The following is a 21,099-nucleotide window of genomic DNA, read 5'->3' as shown; positions in this document are numbered from 1 at the left end:
TGATTTTAAATTTTGAAACACAATAGCATATAGAGATGGAAAACCTACATACTGTTATTCCACTATATTTTTCATATATTTCTCAACAGGAAATGTAACTATTCACATTGCCATTTGCTTATGTAACTTAAAGCAACTTATATAAATTTTCTCTTATATTAATGGCTTCCTCTATTTTTAATGAACAGCTATTTAGACATTTCACAGTGTCTAATGTAAAACCGTATCTAAAAACTTTCAATTCCATTCTTTATGTGAGGCAGAAATGTACAAACATGATCAAAGACAGAACTGTCTTTTTGAAACACCTCAAGTTTATTAATTTATTAGTTGTATATATCTGATTCTTAGCCAGAATGTGAAGCTGGAGGGTTGCTCTCATACTGGAAAATCAACTACATAATACATTACAGTATGTGCAAATGTGTACATTGAAGAACTCTGCAAAAGTTGAATCGAAACCTGCTTTCAGTTTATTAAATAATTTCTCAAGAATACTTGCGGGAGGTACAGCAACCTCATGACCAAGTCACAGATCTCTTCAGAATTAATTCTTATAAAGGCAGTTTTGATTACGTTGATCCAAGTTATGCGGGGGTGGCAGGATGGATAAAGGCAAAGTTTTATTTTTAGTTTCCCCAAATGCTGTTTCACTTGATTTAGGAGGGCTTGGGAGTACCCAAGAATTGTCTTCCAGAGAATTTCTGCCATACGAGTAGTGTTCCTGAAAGTTTGAACAGTCATGAGGAATAGGTCTCTCGTTATCTGTCCATGATTGGAGAATTGCTTTCTCTGATAAAATCTTTACATCTCCTGGTAAAGGGGGAGATGTGGTATGACAAAGAGTTTTGCCATTTGGTGAGAGAGGGGGGTGTCTTTTGTATGTTGCAGTGAAATTCGTCAAGTGCAGTTTTGTGCTTTCTTTCCCAAGGTCTTCCATGAATCCTACAGGGGCACACGCTAAAAGAGAAAGTACAGGCCAAATGTCAGTTGTCGTGGCATTTTTTATCATAAAATTAACATTAATTGGTTGAATTTATAACTGGAAGTAAAGTGAACATTTCCAACTTAGGGAAGTCACTGCACTGTTCCAGGTATCACTTTTCTCACTTGCAAAATGGACACAGCATAGTAATCCTATCCCGCCTGTATCATTGCACTATTAAAGGTGAAGAATTTAAAATTTTTAAAAGTGGGAAACCAATAAAGTTAAAATACAAGTAAAGATTCTGTTCGGGGCTCTTAATGTGGCTAGAGAAGGCTTGCAGACTTTTTACTTCAGTAGAGAATAAGAAGGCTTTCCTTAAATTTCAGTATTTATTATTAAATATCATATTCCTTTATTTATTCAAATCTTTTTTTTCCATAGGTGGTCCAAAAGCAAGTTTTTTTCAGAAAGAATTATATTATGAATTGGTGAGACCTAAATAATATGTGTTCAGGCTTTTATGAATAAAACAGTTTAAATAACAGCTATAAAATAATCCAGTATCTTATGAAATACATATAATGTAAGTTCTGCTACTGTCACAATATAAGCCAAGTAAAAAAAAAAATAACAAAAAATTTCTTCAGTAAGCATGTAATAGCTTAGAAAACAGACTGCTCTAAAGCTATTGTTTAGCCACAGTCAAAACAATGGTAGTATGAGCTTTTGTTACTCTTCCAATTCCCAGGGCAGAAAGATCATTTTTCCTAAGCCAAAAAGGATGCCAATTGCAACTGAGCTTGACTCTATGTAGTTTTAGAACAAAGCAATTGAACCACATTATAAAATAAGCTCTGTCTTTTTACTTGGGAGGAGAGACAGGAGTGAGAGAATTGGAAGTAATACTGTTCAGCTTTTGGACAGGATGGTATTGTAGTCAGGAAAAAGGTAATCTAGTCTTGTCTCTGTCTGCTTCTCAGAGCACTGAATTTTGTAGTGAGGAGTGGTGGCCTCAAGCCTGTCACTGTTATACGAAATGTCCCAGGAAACTTATAGTTCAAAGCACTAAAAATTTATCACCAGCTCAAGACACAAGAATGAACCATTTCTAAATAGGGAAAGCATTTTTCCTTTATTATTATTTGGAAATTATATTTATTATATAAATAAAGAGCCACACTGAAAACTCACTGCAAAATTACTGTATGAGTCCCTTTTAAGAGAAGTCTTATTTCTACCATCAACTAATATTCCCTTATATATAACCCTGGCCACTAGAAAACTCAAGGACAAAATGAACCATAAATTAAGTGAGGGCCTGCCAAAGTACTATATTATTTTGTTTTGACTCATAAGTCACTAACTGTAGAAAATGAAACAAATTCTGAACTTAGTTTTCCTTCACAATATGCAACATTTCCGCCCACGAGTGTATACTCCTGAGGAGAGCTATTTATAAATTTTATTTTTTGCACTCTAGGGACAATCTGAAGTATAAACAATTTAAAACTGGATAATGATTATTTTTTATAAAAAGTCATATTACTTTAAAAAGTAAATTTTAGGGCATTCAAATTTATATCACACAACTTCTCAAAAATACAACTGTTATGTAATAAAAGGTATAAATGCACTGATTTTTCTCTGAGGTATAAAAATAGCTTTGGCAAAGTAACCACTACTAGTTAATACAAAACTCTAAAAGTTTAGTCAGCCAAACAGGTAAAATATGAAAGGAAAAGCAATGAAAATTTTTGTTTGGCTGAAGGGGATAAACATCTAGCCTCTGTTCTGAATAACCTATCTTTCATGGACAGAAAAAATAACTTTGCAAAAAATGAAAACCAAATAATGAATCAAAGTTACTTTTTTCAAAGCAAACAATTGAAAGAGCTAGGTCTTTGGTATACTCTGTAATGAAAAATAGCTTTGGGTGTCTTGGTGTTTTTTTTCAAATATATGAAGTAGTTGTGGTAAAAGGTCAACTAGAGCAAACTTAACACCTCAGCCTTATACACATAAGCAACACTTGGCTGAGAAAAAAAGCCACAAGGGGAAAGAATACAGTACTGAAGAAAAAACACATCAGCAACACCTTTATGTGTGAAGTTGACCAGTATGAGGCTGAAGCCAAAGCAGAGACTGGGTAGGCTGTGAACATACTATATATTCTTTGGCTTATCAAACTCATTTGATGAGATTTTGATAAGATACGATAGCTTAGTTGCTCTTCAAGCTTTTGGCTGGAATCAGTGGTTTCCGGCAAACATTGACTTGCCTTTCTTGATCGCAGTTGGGGTTTTCAGTTTTCTTAGTAGTTCAACCTGTACTTGAGTCACCAGATGTAAATTAGACATTTCTCTCTTCAGCTCCCAGTATACATTTTGCACATCATCACTGAAATACAGGGTTTAAAAAAAAGTTAATGGTCATTCTTCTCTTTGTGAACAGAAGAGAATAACTTTAAAATAGAAATGCTCATATTTGCATTTCTGCTTGAATTAGTTTTGAGATGATGTAAATTAAAACTTCCTCATTAAATAATTGAAAGATACTTAATTAGGACATTATAACAAATGAAAAGACTTTATTCATAATAATAACACTGACCTAATTTCTAGCAATTAACTCAACTATACTAAAAAGAAGAGTATTATGAAAAAAAGTATTCTAACCAATGAGTTTCTTATAGTTCTTGTCTCAGAATTGAGATTTTATCATAATTACAGTGCAATTGTGTTAATACATTTAATAGTAAGGAATAACTGATCAAGACTAAAGTGATATTCATGTATGGGTTTTAAATTTGTATTTATCTTATGATTATTCTGTTTTGACACTGTGAATTGAAATACTCATATCAATTGCTGAATGTACACCCAAGCCCCATTAAAATAAAATTTGGGTTTCATGTATTCCATTCTTTTATGTTTGACTGGGCTGTCTCATACTGTTGGTACTAAACCAATGTGACATGACAGCATAAGACATGAAAAGCCAGATGATTTCCTGGTACAGGGGAAAAACTAGGGAGAGAGGATCATATGAAACACTTCACAAATGCCTCTCGTTTTTATGATTAAAAGTATTTTTACCTCAATTTTCTGATAAATTATGTTAGTTATTTTAAACCTAATTTTTAATAAGTTTCATCTTCAACTAAATATTCTTATTTGGATATTCATGATTTCTTCCCCTTTTTAGGTTCTTAATTAACTAAATAAATCAAAATCTACAATATATATTCTTAACTTTGCTGTACTAGAATACATAAAATATTAGAGTAAGAACAACTGTTACCATAGTGTCAAATGACCAGTATTTTTTCATACAGATTAGTGTAATTGTAGTAGCAATGAAATAAAATTGGACAGATATGTCACTTCATGCTTTAATTTTTGTCTAGCTTTAAATGAAAACCTTTTAAAACAAATTTCAAGGAATAATACTCTTGATACTTAAATCTAATGTCCTATTTTAATCACAGAAGCAACAGATATATTAAAAAACAATTATTTTGAATTATGTAAGGTTACATAGAATGCTTTCAATAGTAGCAGTGGAATACTTTCTACTGCCTCTGAGAGAAATCTACAGGTTTTAGTCTGTTGTAAACATCACTTGTTCACCAGTAGTCTATTAAAAATCACAGGGCTGCCTGGCCGGCATGGCTCAGTGGTTGAGCACTGACCTATGAAACAGGAGGTCACGGTTCGATCCCCAGTCAGGTCATATGCTCAGGTTGCTGTGCAGGAGGCAGCCGGTCAATGATTCTCTCTCATCATTGATGTTTCTCCCTCACCCTCTCCTTACCTCTCTGAAATCAATAAAATATATCTTTTTAAAAATCACAGGGATTTTTCCAGGTTTTTGACAGGTATGAATAATTATGTCACAAAAATTAATCCACTCTACTTCACCAGTAAACATCTGAGATGGTGCTACATTGAATGTTTCACATAGTAACCTATCTTCACTGTGAACAGAGTTGTTGGTCCTTGGTGCAAACCTGGGCATTTGGTGTGCTTTCCGGAGTTACTTATTACATAGCAGTAAGTATAAACACTGTATGTGTGCTAATAATTCATGGAGACAGTCACAGTATGAATCATGCTGCCTAAAAGTAGTGTTTCATTATTGGCATAAGATGGTATATCAGTACCTGACTTGTAGAAAAGAAAAGCAAATACCAAGATAGTGTTTGGATACTGGAATATCAAACATATTTAAACATTCAAAATAGCGAAGCATATAAAATAAAAGAGAATTATCATAGAGGTATTAGAAGCAATGTCTGATACAGATTTTCCAATTCAGTTTAATGAAGACTGCTTATAAGTTATGTTAAACTAACAACTAGATCACGAAGTTGAACATCTATCTAGTCTTTTTCTTTTGTCCTTAATGTCACCTAGATTGAAAACTACAGATATAAATATCTGAAATTATTACTAAGAACAAGCTCTCCCTCTTGTGGATAATGAAGTAATAGCAGGTATTTTACAACTAACACTAAAGTGCTATAGTGTTACAAATTTATTTTTAATTTTATCTATTTAAATAAAATGTTTAAATATTACTCAAGTGGAATTGGAAAAGGAAGGTTGTCACTCACAAATCTTTAGCAGAATTCCAACTAATCTTCACTTAACAAGGCATCTTTGAGATTATACTGCAATACCAACCCCCTTTGCCCACCCAACAGGGGATTAAAGTTAAGTTTTGCTTTAAATGCCATGCAAGCAAAATCCTATTAATATATATGGTTTCTATAAAGAACTTGTAAAACTACTCAAACACTGAGATGCAACACTAAAGCATCCAAAATGAGAACACTAAAAGCAATAGATGAAACAAACAAAAAAAGTTGTTTGAGCATTTATTATATGCTAGGCACTTCACCCACATTCTCAGGCCAACTTGGCAAACTAGGTTACCGAATTTTACTTGAGGAAACAGGTCCAAGAAGAATTTACTTCACTCTAACATGCTGCTGCTCAAAACCATCTTTTAGTTATCCAGTCTAATAACTGACTGGCTTGGGGGGGGAGAGGGGAGTAACATTTTTCATATCACCCACAATATGCATACTGTCAACACAATCTTACTAGCCCCCTTAAAATATTTCATACTTCTAAATCTTAAGTATAATGAAACCTTTTTATCCACATCTCAAGAAGGGGGTACATGTCCTGCTTACAAAGTAAAATTATGTAAAAGCCCAGTTTTCTTAATTGACACTATACATTTACCTCTGATGGTTAGCATTTTTTAGCAATAATGTATTTTTTGAATTAAAGTGTGCAGGTAGTTTTTTGTTTTTTTTAGACATATGCTTATTGCACACTTAACAGACTATTTTTGTTCTTATCCCAGAAGGATAATTCTTTTAAGAATTTATGTTATACCAAAGACTAAGGCTGTCCAAGTTTATCCTTAAGATAAGTGATATTAGTGTAAGAATTGCATAATTCTCTATGTATAAATTAGGATTTATTACAGAGTACTTCTACACAATTAACTCTCTAATATCCTACCTAAAATATTATTGAATGTTCAAATATTTTGTTTAAGGCATTACATTATGCACCTTTCTACTAAAGTTCAAGCATATTTTAAGCATCAGTTAAATCAGTGGTTCTCAACCTGTGGGTAGCGACCCCTTTGGCGGTTGAACGACCCTTTCACAGGGGTCGCCTAAGACCATCCTGCATATCAGATATTTTACATTACGATTCATAACAGTAGCAACGTTACAGTTATGAAGTAGCAACAAAAATAATTTTATGGTTGGGTCACAACATGAGGAACAGTATTTAAAGGGCCAGAAGGTTGAGAACCACTGAGTTAAATGTATTTTATATATTGTGATCAGACATTACATGCAGTACCCAAGTAATATCCGTTTTTAAGGCTAAATAAAAAAAAACAACTAAGTACCTATATACAAAGTAGTCTATAGAAGAAGAATATATTATTTTTGAATGCTGAATACATGTTCATACCTTGAAATGCTTAGTCTTTGGAGATCTCTGCTCTGCAGATTGTCTTCCTGAGATGGATCCTGTCATTTGTTTTAAAAAAGTGTAAAAGTTGTTACATTCTATTTATTCTCAATACCAGACACATCTTTCAGATGGGTAGAATATGTGTATAACTGTACAGCATAAACTAGATTTGATATTCAATTTTATGAAAACACCTCCAAACCTATACAAGATATTTCAAAATCAACTCTAATTATTTAGTCATTAATGCTTTAATTTTAAAAAATGCTCTTATGTAAAAGAATTTGGAATCTTACAAAATGGACTTCTGAAATCTAAAGTCTATATTCTAAAAAGGGTAACAAATAACAAAGTAATGCTCACTCAAGGTACATGTGAATGAATTCTATGAAAAAATGAAGTTTTATTGGTATTTCACTTTTTGATATTTTTTAAAAGTACCAAAATTTAACAGGTTATTTTTTTAAAAGATCAGCATAAACTTCCTTATTCCACGAGTCTATAAAATCCTTTATATATTTTAAGTTTTAGTGGTGTAGATTATAGATATGACAGAAAAAAATAACATTAAAAATTAGATATGTTCAAGACAACTCTGTAACACACTTGTTTTCAGTGCATCCTCATTTAAGGATCTGTAACAAAAATCACTACCATGGGTACTAATTCACTTGGCAGAAGTGGCCCGTATAAACTGAGAGAACAGAATTTAATTTTAGTATTTTTTATTTACATAATCTAAATATGTTTTAACATGGAACATTAAAAAGCTGTATAAGGACTTTGTGAGTACTCTGAACTTGGGAGAGTAAAATATTAAAATGTTTTCTATTATAGGAGTTAAAGCATGTTTGGATCTCTTATTATTCAAAAAATACCAACTAAAAATACTTTTAAGTTGTTATCTTGGGAAGCACAATAGAGGGAAAAGAGAACTGGCCCAAGAGTCACACAAGGTCCATAGCATATGACCTTGGACATTTTTCTTTCCTGTTCTCCATAGGAGATAAAGGAATCACATCAGGTCACTTTTAGTTTCTTTGTATCACTGATTAAAAATATACATTTAATTTAATGTATACTGAAACATATATGTAGAATTGAAACCTTCATTTTTTAAAGAATAGTTTATTGACTTTTTTTTTTTTTTTAAGAGAGAGAGGAAGGAAGAGAAATATTGGTGTGAGAGTGTAACATCGGTTGCCATTGGGGATGGAGCCAGCAATCCAGGCCTGTGCCCTTGACCGGGAATCGAACCAGCAACCTCCTGGCGCATGCCCAATCAACTGAGTGACAATCGGCCAGGGCTGGAAACCTTCATTTTTAAAGCTAAGGATATTTTTTAAAAAATATGACAGTTTGGGTTGGAAAATATTTTTCCAGCTATTGCCTAACAATTCAGAAAAATCGAATGTAAACTAGCATTAAGCACAAATGAATTGTCTCTAATATTAAAAAATCCAGTTCCTAGCCAGTCACTAGTTTGCCTGTTTTCTAAAAGGAAGTATGGGTCTGTTTCCTAACTGGTGCCATATGATGTGGGAGTTTCCCATAAAGGGGCTGACCCATGGCTTGGGAAACATTGCTCAAGTTAAACAGCTTCCTGTACTAGAGGACTTCTCAGACCTTACAGTACACTGTAGTACATTGTGAATGGGCTATTATTAGGGACCTTAGACATCTACACCATCTCCCTTTTACTGATCCAGTGTTTCCTATACTTCTTTGGGAATGGTGGCTGTTTTTCTCAAAGTATCAACTATACTGGATAACAAGGGCTGGAATATTGGGGGCTACAGAAAGTCTAAAACAGCGGTCACCAACCAGTGGTCCGTGAGGTCTGAAAGGTTGGTGACCGCTGGTCTAATAGGCCCATAGTGGAACTGACCCTAGAACCTTGACCTCATTAATACCAAACACTAATTAAATGAATTCACTAAATATTTAAGCAAACAACCCAAAAAACACTATGTTCACGTAGGATGCTGTATCACTTTTCAGAAGGTGTTATATCTTTCACAGAAAGTACTATCTTAAAAATATTTGTAAATATGGCTATAGTAGACCTAAGCAAGATTATTAATGTGAACATATATTTCTCTCTTTGGCTTGCTTTTTGATTCTCATGCTAACCAACACCTTTGAAACAAGACTTAAAATTACACATCCCACAGTGTCAATATAAGATTTCAGTCTGGAACCCTTGATGAATTAAGCATTTCCACTCTTCCCTTTCCTGGTTTATTTTCTTATATTAGTTGTAAGCATTTTTAACTTTATATCTCACCTTTCCCTGCCAAATAAATTCTAATGAAGGTGGGGACCTTTTCTAAAAAAAATTATTCACCCCATCTCACCTTAGACTTAAAGTTTCTTAGTCTCTCAGATTGTTTCATCAGTAGTAAGAAGTGATAAAGTTTCTTCTATCTTCAAGTCTGTTTCTGTGATTTATGATAGATGAATTAAACTAAAAGCAAATTTATCCCCTAGCACCATCTAGTGGAAAAGAGTAATAAGAACTCAACTATAACACATACATACCACAATTATGAGCCAAGTTTTTTATGATTCCATGATACTGTTTCCTACTCTATAAGGAAATACACATTATGTATACAAGCTATCAAATTATTTGAAGTAGAATGTATAATTATACATTCCGAGCTTCTGACAATTATAATTCAGAGCTTCAAGGTGCAGATTTTTAGTTGCAAGTACATCTTTTTAAGAGAAGCCTCTCAGGGCTACTGGCACCTGGGCTTGTGGGAAAGGATGCTAAAAGCCTTTGAAGGAATTGTGGAACATAGTCACAGGTTCAAAGCTGGGAAAATCAACTTGAGGTGTCAAATAGGAAAAAGAAAACATTTTGGCTCTAACGAGAATTGACTGTAATTTTTGTACTGTTTCCCCTTTATCAGGGTTGAGGGCTCCAAGACAAGTTCTTCGTTCAGTTCATAGGAATTCATTCCGTCAAGGCCAAGGCAGGATGGTATTGCTCTTGATTCCTGGCTCATTCTTAACCAGTGGTCACCTTAGACAAAGACTGCATTGTAGTAATGAGAGGACTGTCAGCTCAATATAAGGATAGTTGGGATTCAGAAGCACATCCTGGCTGTCTGTCGGGAAGTGTTGGAAGCAGTCTTCTTTTAGTTAGTGACATGCAGAGGCACCTCGAGTAGGTGACACGGCTCAATAGTGCTGAAATGCTCAGATGGGCAAAATGGTTGAGCTGAGAAATAATTATCCAGCTGGGTACCTTAGTTTGAAATACATGACTATATATATGATGCATATAAAGGCTATCTGAATCCATAACTTTTAAAATTTGCATTTGCTGCACTGCTCTCACACCACCCTGCTTTTCCATCATCTCTTCTTTTTATCCTTGGCACTATTTGCTATGACATCGGAAAACATGTATCCAAACTTGTTAGAACCCAATGTAAAATATTAGTAAATAGACTCTTGGTGAAGACAGACAGGCACCCGTGTTTTAATGGATGACTTTAAGCTAACCACACTTAAGCAGCTAAGCAGGGTGTTTTGGGTTTGCTCTCCTCTCCCCCGCCCCAAATTCTTGAATTCTCAGCTATTTGCTGAAAATTAAACTTGCCCCAAAGTATCAGACTTCTGAAAACAAGTGGCCTCTGTAAAGTCTTTTTTAAAAATTCTAAAAATCAAGTTGTCTCTTGTGGTGTCTACATTTATTAAATTATTAAGGAAAATAAAAGGGAAACAAAACCGAGTTGTCTTTAAACCAGAGGAAAAAATGACTTAAGGAAATTGAAGGAAAGGGAGTTTGAAAGAATAGCTTTAATACATTAATAAATAATAAGCTTTATAAAAGTTAGTTTTTATACAACAAAATTATATAATTCTGGGATTATGCTAAAAGTATACAGTATATCAGATTTTAGCACAAACGGGAGGATAAAGGTGAATTTTTCAGAGAATGTAACTCTAAGTAGTTAGAATTTGTTAACTCTGTGATTTTATCCCTAGTTAAGTCATTCATACAATGCACACAGAATCTGAATTTCTCAATTTAACTCTGCAGTACCGTTTGTTTGGCTTTTTGTAGCTCTAGTCTGAGATTATTACATTCTTTCTTCATCAGTTCTAGTTCTTGTTCCAAGCCATGGATCTTCAGGTCACAACTCAACTTTTCCACCTCCCAGTTTGATGAAGGTGGATTTAAATTCCTTATCACTGGAAAAAAGAGGGACATCACAATTTTTTTTCTGTCTTCTACTTACAATTCAAAAAAGTTATGCTAGTAAAATGCAGATAATAGAAAAACTAATATAATATATGGAAAATTAGTAATAGTTTCCTAAAAACAGTAATTGCTTTAAAAATCTATGCTAATTAGAATAAAAAATCTAGCAAGCATTGTTTTAGAATGTATTGTTCACCCCTATCCTTGATTTTCTGTTTAGGTTAAAGTATAAATTGGTCAGCATGGAACTTCAAGATATATACTAGTCAAGCATATGCTAAAATTAGATTAATAATCTTTATATAAGTCAAGGTTAAGACAGTGACAAAAATTAAATAAAGTGAGTAAACTGAGGCTCACTCCACTAATCACTCCACATAGTCCTTTCAGAGTATGAAGTTTGACACTTAAACCGAGAAAATTGTCAAAACAATTTTATTCATAAACCTTCCACTGTAGACCCCTTGATACAATTGACTACTGACTTACTCTGATTTCGTTCCTTAGTCTACCTAGAAAAGTCCCACTAAACTACCGTAAGAGATCTCATCTCAATCTCCTATCAAAAGGTCTCTCAGAGGCCTACTTTTCAGCTCGTTTCATTAGAATGTTCACGTAAACATGCTAATACTCATATCCCACAGACCGAACTTTTCACCCTAGCAACTCATTGCTCATGTGCACATTTTAATAACCTTCAGAAAATTTTTTTAAAAAAGTAATTGTAACCAGTCCATGACAGTATGTCTAACAGTGGACAAAAGATTAGTGGGAAGAAAAGCCAGGACATACCAGTGGGCAAGAGGTTTTGACAAGGATGGGGTTCTACTCCTTTCTTCATCTACTTTATCACAAACTAGCCCTGAATAAAAACTTCCTCCACCTTTCCCCCAGGAATAGTGCAATTTATATCTAAGGAAAAGTTAAAAGGAGTTGAAAGCAGAATAAATTAATATAATCCTAAAAAATAAGTTAAAGCCATAGCATACAGATAGAGTAAAGTGATCATGGATATAACACACGAACAGAAAATATGTATTAATCCCGTTAGAATATTTATAACAAGTGGCATACCCTGCTGAGTTTCCACCTCTGTTCTTAGCTGGAGGAGTTCTACTTCTTTAGACTGCAGCTGTTCATTCAATACTTTCAAAGATTCAGAGTTGTCTTTATTCTAGTTAAGTAGGGAAAATGCCAAATTACATTCAACAAAATCTGCAGGTGATATATATTAATTTTCAGGTAGATGTTGAAAAACTGATTCTAGCCTTTTAAAAGCAAAGTGGGAAAATGAACTCAGTTTTTCACTAATCTTTTTGTCTTTTTCTAACTTGGGACATAGTATTCACTGGCCTTAAAAAAAAAAAAAAAAATACTGACAAATTCTACCATGTCCTGATTTTTCAAAATAAGTGAGTGGTGTTAGATGTATTTAAGTCTTAACATCATCATATAGACTACTACCAGTGTACAAATTTGTGCATGGGTGGGGTCTAGCCAGCCTGGACCCAATCGGGGCAGATAGGGGCTGGGCTTGTCAGGAGGAGGAGACAGCGGGAGGTTGCCCAGCTGGGGTGAGGGGCCGTGGGCGATTGGTGGCAGGGAGGGGATGTGGGCGGTGAGCTGGCAGGCCCGCTCCTGAATAGGGTGGGGGGGGGGGGGCTGATCAGGGGTCAGTAGCCTTGGGAGGTTGGCGGGCCAGCCCCACCCCTGATTGGTGGGGGGGGGGGGGCAATCAGAGGCGGAGCTGGCTGGGGAGAGGGGCTGCGGCCTATTGGGGTGGGGGGGCCAATCTGGGGTGGGGCCGGGTGGGGGAAGGGGCTGCAGGAGGTTGGCCAGCTGGCCCCACCCCCTATGGGGGTAGGCGGGGCGATCAGGGACAGGGATGGCCAGGGGGTGGGAGGTTGGCTGGCTGGCCCCACCCCCTGATCAGCTGGTTTGCTGCCACAGTGGGTGTCATAGCAACCAGTTGTTGCAGTCTTTCCAGCATTCCGGTCACTGGCTTTTTATATATATAGATTTATTTTGCATAGAACTAAGTTGCAAATATTACTATTAATACTTTCTTAAAAATATATATTTTATTGATTTCAGAGAGGAAGGGAGAGGGAGAGAGAGAAACATCAATGATGAGAGAGAACCATTGATTGGCTGCCTCCTGCATGCCCCCCACTGGGGATCGAGCCCACAACTTGGATATGTGCCCTTGACCAGAATTGAACCCAGGACCCTTCAGTCCACAGGTCAACGCTCTATCCACTGAACCAAACCAGCTAAGGCTACTAATACTTTCTATTTTTGCCTTGAGCATATTTATTTTTAAATTTTTATTTAATAAATGTTTTTTATTTCTAACTTTAACATCTTGAATGAGAAAACTCATTTGCAATATATAATATCATTCTTTTCAAACCAACTTACCATTTTATCCAATTTGCTCTTTAAATTATCTCTATCAATGCAAACCTCTCGATATGCATGATAGGCCTTATTTACTTGTTCTCGTCCCACAGAACTTGTTTCTTCATCTAATAAAGCGCCTGTAAGCTAATGATATAAAATAAGAGAAAGCTTAAAAGGGTATTCTACATAAAATAATTAGTCTTCTCGTGGTATCACATCTTACTTTAATCATTGTAATACAGGAATAAAGCCTGGACTGTAATTATCTGAACATTTCACTTCCATACAATTAACCTTTACTGATTAAGAAAGCAAAAAAAGACAGACTATTTTTTAACCCTTTGCAGTCCAATGTTATTTTTGGAATTCAAACAGTCTGGTCCAAATTAATTGACGGGATTAAATGTTGAACTTTTTAATGTTCTTATTGCTCGACTTTGGACCTGCTCCTAAGTGCCTGGTCTGTCGAGTCAACCTCGAGGTTGGACCGAAAAGGGTTAAAGTATTCTATTTTATGCTTTTACAGTGAAACCTCAGTTCTCAAACTTAATTTGTTCCAGAAAGCTGATTGAGAAAGGAATCATTAGAAATAATGTAAACTGAATTAATCTCTTCCAGACCCCCAAATGATTCCGTTTTGTTTTAATATTTATTGTACACAGTACATGTCTAATATACTGTTTACTTTATAAATACTATAAATAAATGCTTTAAAAATGAAAAGGACATTAAATATAAATGAAAATTTAACAAAAAGGAAATGAAATGTACACTAAAAAATGAAAATTTAATCATAATAAGAAGCAATAAAAGTAAAAAAACATGAAAATATTCACAGCACAATTTCCTGAGATGTTACAATGTAAAGTTTAGTGGTAAACTGACTTATAATCGCGCATTCTCTCCTTTTTCGCCTGAGAGATGAATTGTTCAAGATGGGAGATGTTTGAGAACTGAGGCTTGACTGTACTTATTAAATACTAGAGGCCCAGTGCATGAAATTTGTGCACTCTGCTAAATCCTACTCTATAAATATTCCCCCAGCACAGCGTATGTGAAACATTGCTATCTATCAATACAGTACCTAGGGTTTTGAAGTTAGCAGTGAGTTATCCTTGGAAGTTTAGTACAACCATGGAAGACAGGACAGAAAAATATTTAATACTTTAAATATTTTCAATTGTTCTTTGGGTCACAAAACATAATGAAGGTAATAAATAATTACCTTTTCTTCCAAAAATCTTATTCTTTTCTTTAGGAAAGAGTTCTCTTTTTCTGAATCCTTGAGTCGTTTTTTGATGTCTTCATATGCAGTGACAAGGGCAAAATGTGAAGCAACAGACTCATCTGAATATATTGAGACCGGAGTCACTGTATCTCTCCTATGGGCTTTTTCATGATTTAGAATGCAGATATCATCTTCTACCAGTGTATCCATGACAGCTATTTAAAACAGTAAATATATATAATATAAATGTCTCACTGAATAAATGAACAGAAAAAGAAGGAATATTTAGAATAATGTGAATATTGAGGCAATGGTTCAAAATTCCTGTTTGTTTTAGAGGCAGTATAGTATACGGTTAAGAGCATAGACTCTGGCCGAAACCGGTTTGGCTCAGTGGATAGAGCGTCGGCTTGCGGACTGAAAGGTCCCAGGTTCGATTCCAGTCAAGGGCATGTACCTGGGTTGCGGGCACATCCCCAGTAGGAGATGTGCAGGAGGCAGCTGATCGATGTTTCTCTCTCATCGATGTTTCTAGCTATCTATCTCTCTCCCTCCTCTCTGTAAAATCAATAAAATATATTAAAAAAAAAAAAAAAAGAGCATAGACTCTGAAACCAGACTGTGAAGGGTTTGAATCCAAGCTCTACTACTTAGTGTCTATGTGACTTTGGGCAAGTTGCTTAACCTCTCTGCCTCAGTTTCCTTAGTTATAAAGTATAAGAAATAATAGCAACTACTTCATAGAGTTTTTAAGAACATTAAAATAGTTGATATCTATAAATCATATAAAACCATAATCTCAGCTATTAGTAAATTTTATAAAAAGTTGTGAAACATCATTTTCCGTCAAAGAATAAACAATTTTGAACTCTTTATACCCATATATTTCTTCCTCATCAACATTTCCATTCTTAGATATAAACAGCAAGTTTATAGCCTCTCCAATTATAAATTTTCAAACACTTTTAGTATAATTCATTACCTTATTATTACAGATATTTTAATGCATACTCCACTATATTCTCTCCATACCAGTAACTGATTATATTTGTTATACATTCATAGTAGAAGACAAAGAAATTAACATTTGAGTGTCCACTATGTCCCAGTACCATGTACTACATTATTTTAATATTATCTTATTTAAATTCATCCATATAATTCTATGAAGTAGGCATCATCTACATTTGGTTAGAATTTGAAGGGTAAAGCAATTTGTTCAAAATTAAATCTAGTAGAACATTAGCTCTGTGATGGCAGAGGTTATGTCTTGTTTTTTGTTCATCATTGTGTCCCCAACTCATCATTGTGTGGAAGATACTCAATATTGATTATTGAATGAAGAATGGTAGAGGTAGGATTCAAATCAAACTCTGAATCTAAAACCTAAAAGAAGCCAATTACTTACTTACTTAGTTAAAATATACTCGCTCTTTACATCTACTTTTGTTGGTAGATTCAGCGTTACTTCCCCACCTGAGTTATGTTCCTGAAAAAAACACGATGGAAGGAGAAATAGTAGCTGAAACCTTTTAAAATGTCATGGGAAAGACAAGGTAAGAGGGACCGTAGGCCATAAAAGAACCTAAAAAATCCTTTAAATTAAGACACCAAATACAGCACTCTAAATGAGGACTCTCAATGGTGTTTTATGTATCTTAGATTAGTAATTAATTGATGCTTGAAAAATGTTTTTATTTACCAGTCCTTGCTTGAGATAACATTTGATTGCTTACTAGTGTCAGTCACTGTTCTAAAAGTATTATGAATGAAAAAACTGATGTAGAAGAAATTTTAGTAATTTTCCATAGTATCACAGTAAATGGAGAGCTGAGATGTAAAAACACAGGTGCAGAATCTGTTTCACTATGCCTGCATTTTTATGGAGGTTTCATTACATAATAGACAATTGATTTGATTCAACCTCCAGCCCCTCTCCACTACCCTGAGGTCTGTGGGGCTATAAGTTAAAACCCTCTAATCAGATGGGTGGTTCTCCTGGCAACCAGCCACCATCCTCAGGTGCTGTCCAAAAGTCATCTCATTAACATAAACCCAGTCCTGGTGGAAAGGGCTTGTTATACCAGTAAATAACAAGACACCCATTTCACTTTTATGGCTGTGATGTGATTTCGGAATTGAGGATGAGACCAAATAGAGGGGTGGGCAAAAGTAGGTTTACATTCATGAGTATGTGAAACAGTTTATTCTTGTATTATTTTTAATTACCGTAGTATTTATCTGTATTTCAACTGTAGAGCTACTTTTGTTCACTCCTGTATTATGACAAAAGATGCTCTCATAGTTTTTATCCCTCAGTAATCTCCAAGGGTTTTGAGAGCTGTGATATATGAGAAATATTATTTTGGTTACCTGAATGACCAAATATATTTCTTATAAAATCACATATTGCAATAATAATGGAAAAAGAAGGACACAATTTGCCTGATCAGGTGGATAGGAAACAGAACAGTAGTTCCTAAGGCTACGGGAGAGACATAAAGAAAAAAATAGAATCAAACATTGTTAATCAGAATTATTTTTAAAAATCTTAAATTTCAGTCTTCATTACAGTTAACACTGAGAGGACCCTCAGTTGAGATATGCTACATATGCTGGGTGCGAGACACTAGAAAACAAAGAAATACCTTCTGACACCAGACTGGTCTTTTTTCTAGGAATAAATATTATTATCTTCTCATATTTCATCATCGTAATATCTACCATTAATTGCTCACTTACTGTATGCCAGGCTTCCACATGCATTTTTTTCTATTTAGTACTATTATTCTAATTTATATACAAAGTCTTATTAACATTAAATACTTTAATAACAGATACATAACTAATCAGTGGCAAAGCTGGGATGTGAACCCAAATAAGCTTCCAAATTTATATCCTTTAAAAAAAATTATTGATTTTTTTTTTGAGAGAGAGAAAGGAACATTGACTTGTGGCTCCAGCCATCCATGGCTGACTGCTGCTCTAGCTGTCTAAGGATAAAATCCCCAACCCTGGCGTATGGAGACAACACTCCAACCAAGCTACCCAGCCTGGGCCAAATTTATGCTTTTCTTTTTTAAAAAAAATTTTTTTTGATTTCAGGGAGGAAGGAGAGGGAGATAGAAACATCAATGAGAGAGAATTATTGATCGGCTGCCTCCTGCATGCCCCCTACTGAGGATCAAGCCCGCAACCTGGGCATGTGCCCTTGACCAGAATTGAACCTGGGGCCCTTCAGTCCCCAGGCTGACACTCTATCCACTGAGCCAAGCCAGCTAGGGCCAAATTTATGCTCTTAATACAACATTCTGAGAGGAAACATAGCGTGGAATCTGATTTTACCAAAAATAATCTGGACAAGGCAGAGCTCAGTGGTAGGTAGAACTCTGGCCCAAGATTCAGAAATCTAGGTTCTAGTATACAATCTGATGCCTTGAGTATTACTTTACTTCCCCAGATCTAAATTTTCCCACCAATAAAATGATAGGGTTGAACTACATCACTAAGGTGCCACCTTCCTAAATTGTGAAGGCAAAATTTTAATCTGAACATGGGATGGCAACCTACAGATATAAGGGAATTCACATTTTTGCCAGGAACTGAGTAAAAGGTATGTAGTACTAGTCCACACCAAACTTGACAGAATGATGACTACCACAGATACGAAAACAGAAACTCAGAGGTGAGGTAACTTTGCCTAAAATCACTGACAGTATGTGACAGGTAGGGTTTAAATAAAGGCCTATTTGTTACTTTCTTTTTTCTATTCTATATTACCTTTTTTCTTCCTAAGTTTTTTTATTGTTAACAATATTGCAGATGTCCTCCTCCCTTTGCCCACCTCCACCCAGCACCCCCACCCTCACACTATTGTCTGTGCCCATGGGCTATGTATATATATTCTTTAGCTAATCCCTTCACCTTCCTTTATCCAGTTCCCCTCCCACCCTCTAAACTTTGTCATTCTGTTCTGTTTATCTTGTTCATTAGATTCCACATATTACTGAAATCAATGGTATTTGTCTTTCTCTGACTGGCTTACTTCACTTAGCATTTCCATCATGTTTCTACCTCTGAAAATCCAGAATAGCCCTTCATAGAGTAGTCAAGATACTATGGAGCAAGAATTAATTCTTACAGAAGACCAACACTCCTTTCTCTATTTTAATGAATAATTAGAGGCAGGAATGGCCTAACTATTTTATAAAGGGGTTATAAGTGCCTTTTTTTCAAGATACTGTCATTCTATCTATGTACCTCAGCACTCAAACACCCTATAACTCAGTGAGTGCCCCCAAATGAACTTAGCACCAGATATACAGTATGAAAAACTTCCTTCTCATTTTTATAACCCTCACTGAGTTATCTCACTAACTGTGTCAGTCCCGAAATGAATTTGCATGCCCAGGAATCATAAGAATTTTTCAGGGTTAACATAGGTATAAAGAGCAGTCTACTTCTTTTCATTCCTTTCATAAAATAATACATCTCAGTGTAATTGAGCACCTATGTAGTACACTAAATGTTACTAGTGTTAGCAATGAGTATTCTCTAATAGTGATATGACAGCTATAATCCAGAATATAAATACCACATTTGCTCTGTTCATGAATTATGGAAAATGTCACATTTTATTAACCATGACAGCTTCTGTGTTGGTAATTACTATTTACCAAGTGTTTATAGTATGTCAGGCAATACACTTTGCCTTTGAGGGAAACTGTCTTGTTTATTTTTAACGATTCATTAAATCTACATTAAGACCTCTGAAGAGGGCAAGAAATTCCTCTTATCACCGGTGGAGCAACTGAGAAAGACAAAAGTAGAAAGTGTGGGAGCCAGAAATGAAAATCAACCAGTTGACTCCAGAACCAGCAAAACTCGTAGAAACTTTGCTTTGGTACCTTGGAGAGTAATCCTTAATATCACTGGAGAGGCAGAGAAAATGGATAGATTTAATCTCTTACCCAGCGTCAAATGCACAAACAGAAAAATCAGCACGCAGATCCTGAGTGAATGTTCTGACTTAATCCAGTGCATTTCCCATGACACTATACTGTCTCTTTAAATTAAAACTTTACATTTGTACACACTTCCGATTTTAGAAACAACAGCGCATTAAAACTTTATAATAACCCTGTGAGGGATGCACAGCTCCTAGTTTACACATGCTTAGTGAGTGATCACAACAGGTTGGGAAACTCGATATGGCATGTTTAGAGAACTGGAATTTAAATTATGCCGCGAGATCTTGCTCAATCCAATTTAAAATTACAAAAACAAGACAGCGTCTTCCACGTTTAAGAGGCACGGGTCAATTCCAATCCTAGTACGTCACTGTCTTTTATCATCTTAGCATTTTTCTAAGAACACATCCTGGAGCAATCTTTGTTTTCCTCTGTTCTGCAGTTTTCGCGAGTCTCTTGTTTGAGTTCCCTGAGTGCAGGGCCGGGGTCTCCGCCTACCTTGCATGTTGCAGTCACTCGGCAAAAGGTCGCAGACCACACAACGCACAGGGAGACACTGGCGAAACGATGAACACCTACTGCCGACCTCGACAATGTGCAGGGGTGAAGTCCACTGCTCGGGCGCCCCAGGCAGTCCCGCCCTAGCCACGCGTCCCTCTTACGTTTTAGACATAAAAGCAGTCTCCATGAATGAAATAAACCCGAAGACGTTCCCGTAAGTCAGAGTCCGGAACGAAAATAAGGAGAAGTAAAGCGAAGGACCAGGATGGGCCTGGAACAGCGCGGGTGCGAGGCTGGCAGGGGGCAGGGATGCCCAGGCGGGGGCCGCTCCCGGCCACAGAAAGGACCTGCCTCCGGGACGGCCACCGCGGCGGCCGTTGGTCCCGGCCCTGCCCGCGACCCTCCCCCGGCCACAGCCCGTCACTCACCCCTAAGTCAGGCTACGCAGCGCCGCGGAGTTTCGATTCCCCAGCGTTCGGAAACGGGTCGCCAGGGGTCACCACGGGCTTCCGGTTTCCTCGAAGACACCGCCGCTTCCCCGGCGAAGGCTGCAGCTCCGGGTACACCGCGGAGGGGTTCCCATTGCTTTAGCCTCGGCTGCACCAGGACCGACCAGTGGGCTGGGGCCCGGAGGATGGGGAAGGAGTGGCCAGCCGGGGCGGGAGGGGCCGAGGCGCCGCCGGGAGCAGGCCCGTTACCCAGCAACACACGCGCGCGAGGCCCAGGACCGCGGGCGCCGACCCCCTCAGCGCCCACTCGGGCCGCCCCGCGGCAGGGAAACGCGGCCGAGAGGGGCTGGCGGCAAGCAGCACCCGGCCGGAAGGGGGCTGCCGCGGTCCGCG

The 21,099-nt window shown here is 36.5% G+C and overlaps 1 protein-coding gene across 3 annotated transcripts; it reads right to left on the bottom strand.

The window, feature by feature from the left end:
- Positions 1-292: 292 nt before the first annotated feature.
- AZI2 (5-azacytidine induced 2) lies at positions 293-21,056 on the bottom strand. 3 transcript variants are annotated; one of them, XM_070433289.1, is made up of 9 exons: positions 20,686-21,056; positions 16,199-16,275; positions 14,784-15,001; positions 13,577-13,702; positions 12,230-12,329; positions 10,997-11,145; positions 6,934-6,992; positions 3,207-3,325; positions 293-960 (listed from the first exon to the last, which is right to left on the bottom strand). In XM_070433289.1, exons 3-9 carry the CDS (start codon positions 14,994-14,996, stop codon positions 548-550), a joined length of 1,179 nt encoding a protein of 392 aa, XP_070289390.1. In that variant the 5' UTR covers positions 14,997-15,001; positions 16,199-16,275; positions 20,686-21,056; the 3' UTR covers positions 293-547. The 3 variants fall into 3 exon arrangements, with proteins under 3 accessions (XP_070289390.1, XP_070289389.1, XP_070289388.1); XM_070433288.1 differs by lacking the exon at positions 16,199-16,275; XM_070433287.1 differs by lacking the exons at positions 16,199-16,275; positions 20,686-21,056 and adding an exon at positions 20,255-20,329.
- Positions 21,057-21,099: the final 43 nt, after the last annotated feature.

Source organism: Myotis yumanensis, unplaced genomic scaffold (assembly GCF_028538775.1).
Source record: "Myotis yumanensis isolate MYYU_CA2020_CCGP unplaced genomic scaffold, mMyoYum1.0.hap1 SCAF_14, whole genome shotgun sequence".
Lineage (NCBI taxonomy): Eukaryota > Metazoa > Chordata > Mammalia > Chiroptera > Vespertilionidae > Myotis > Myotis yumanensis.
This window is presented reverse-complemented; position numbering and strand designations above follow the sequence as displayed.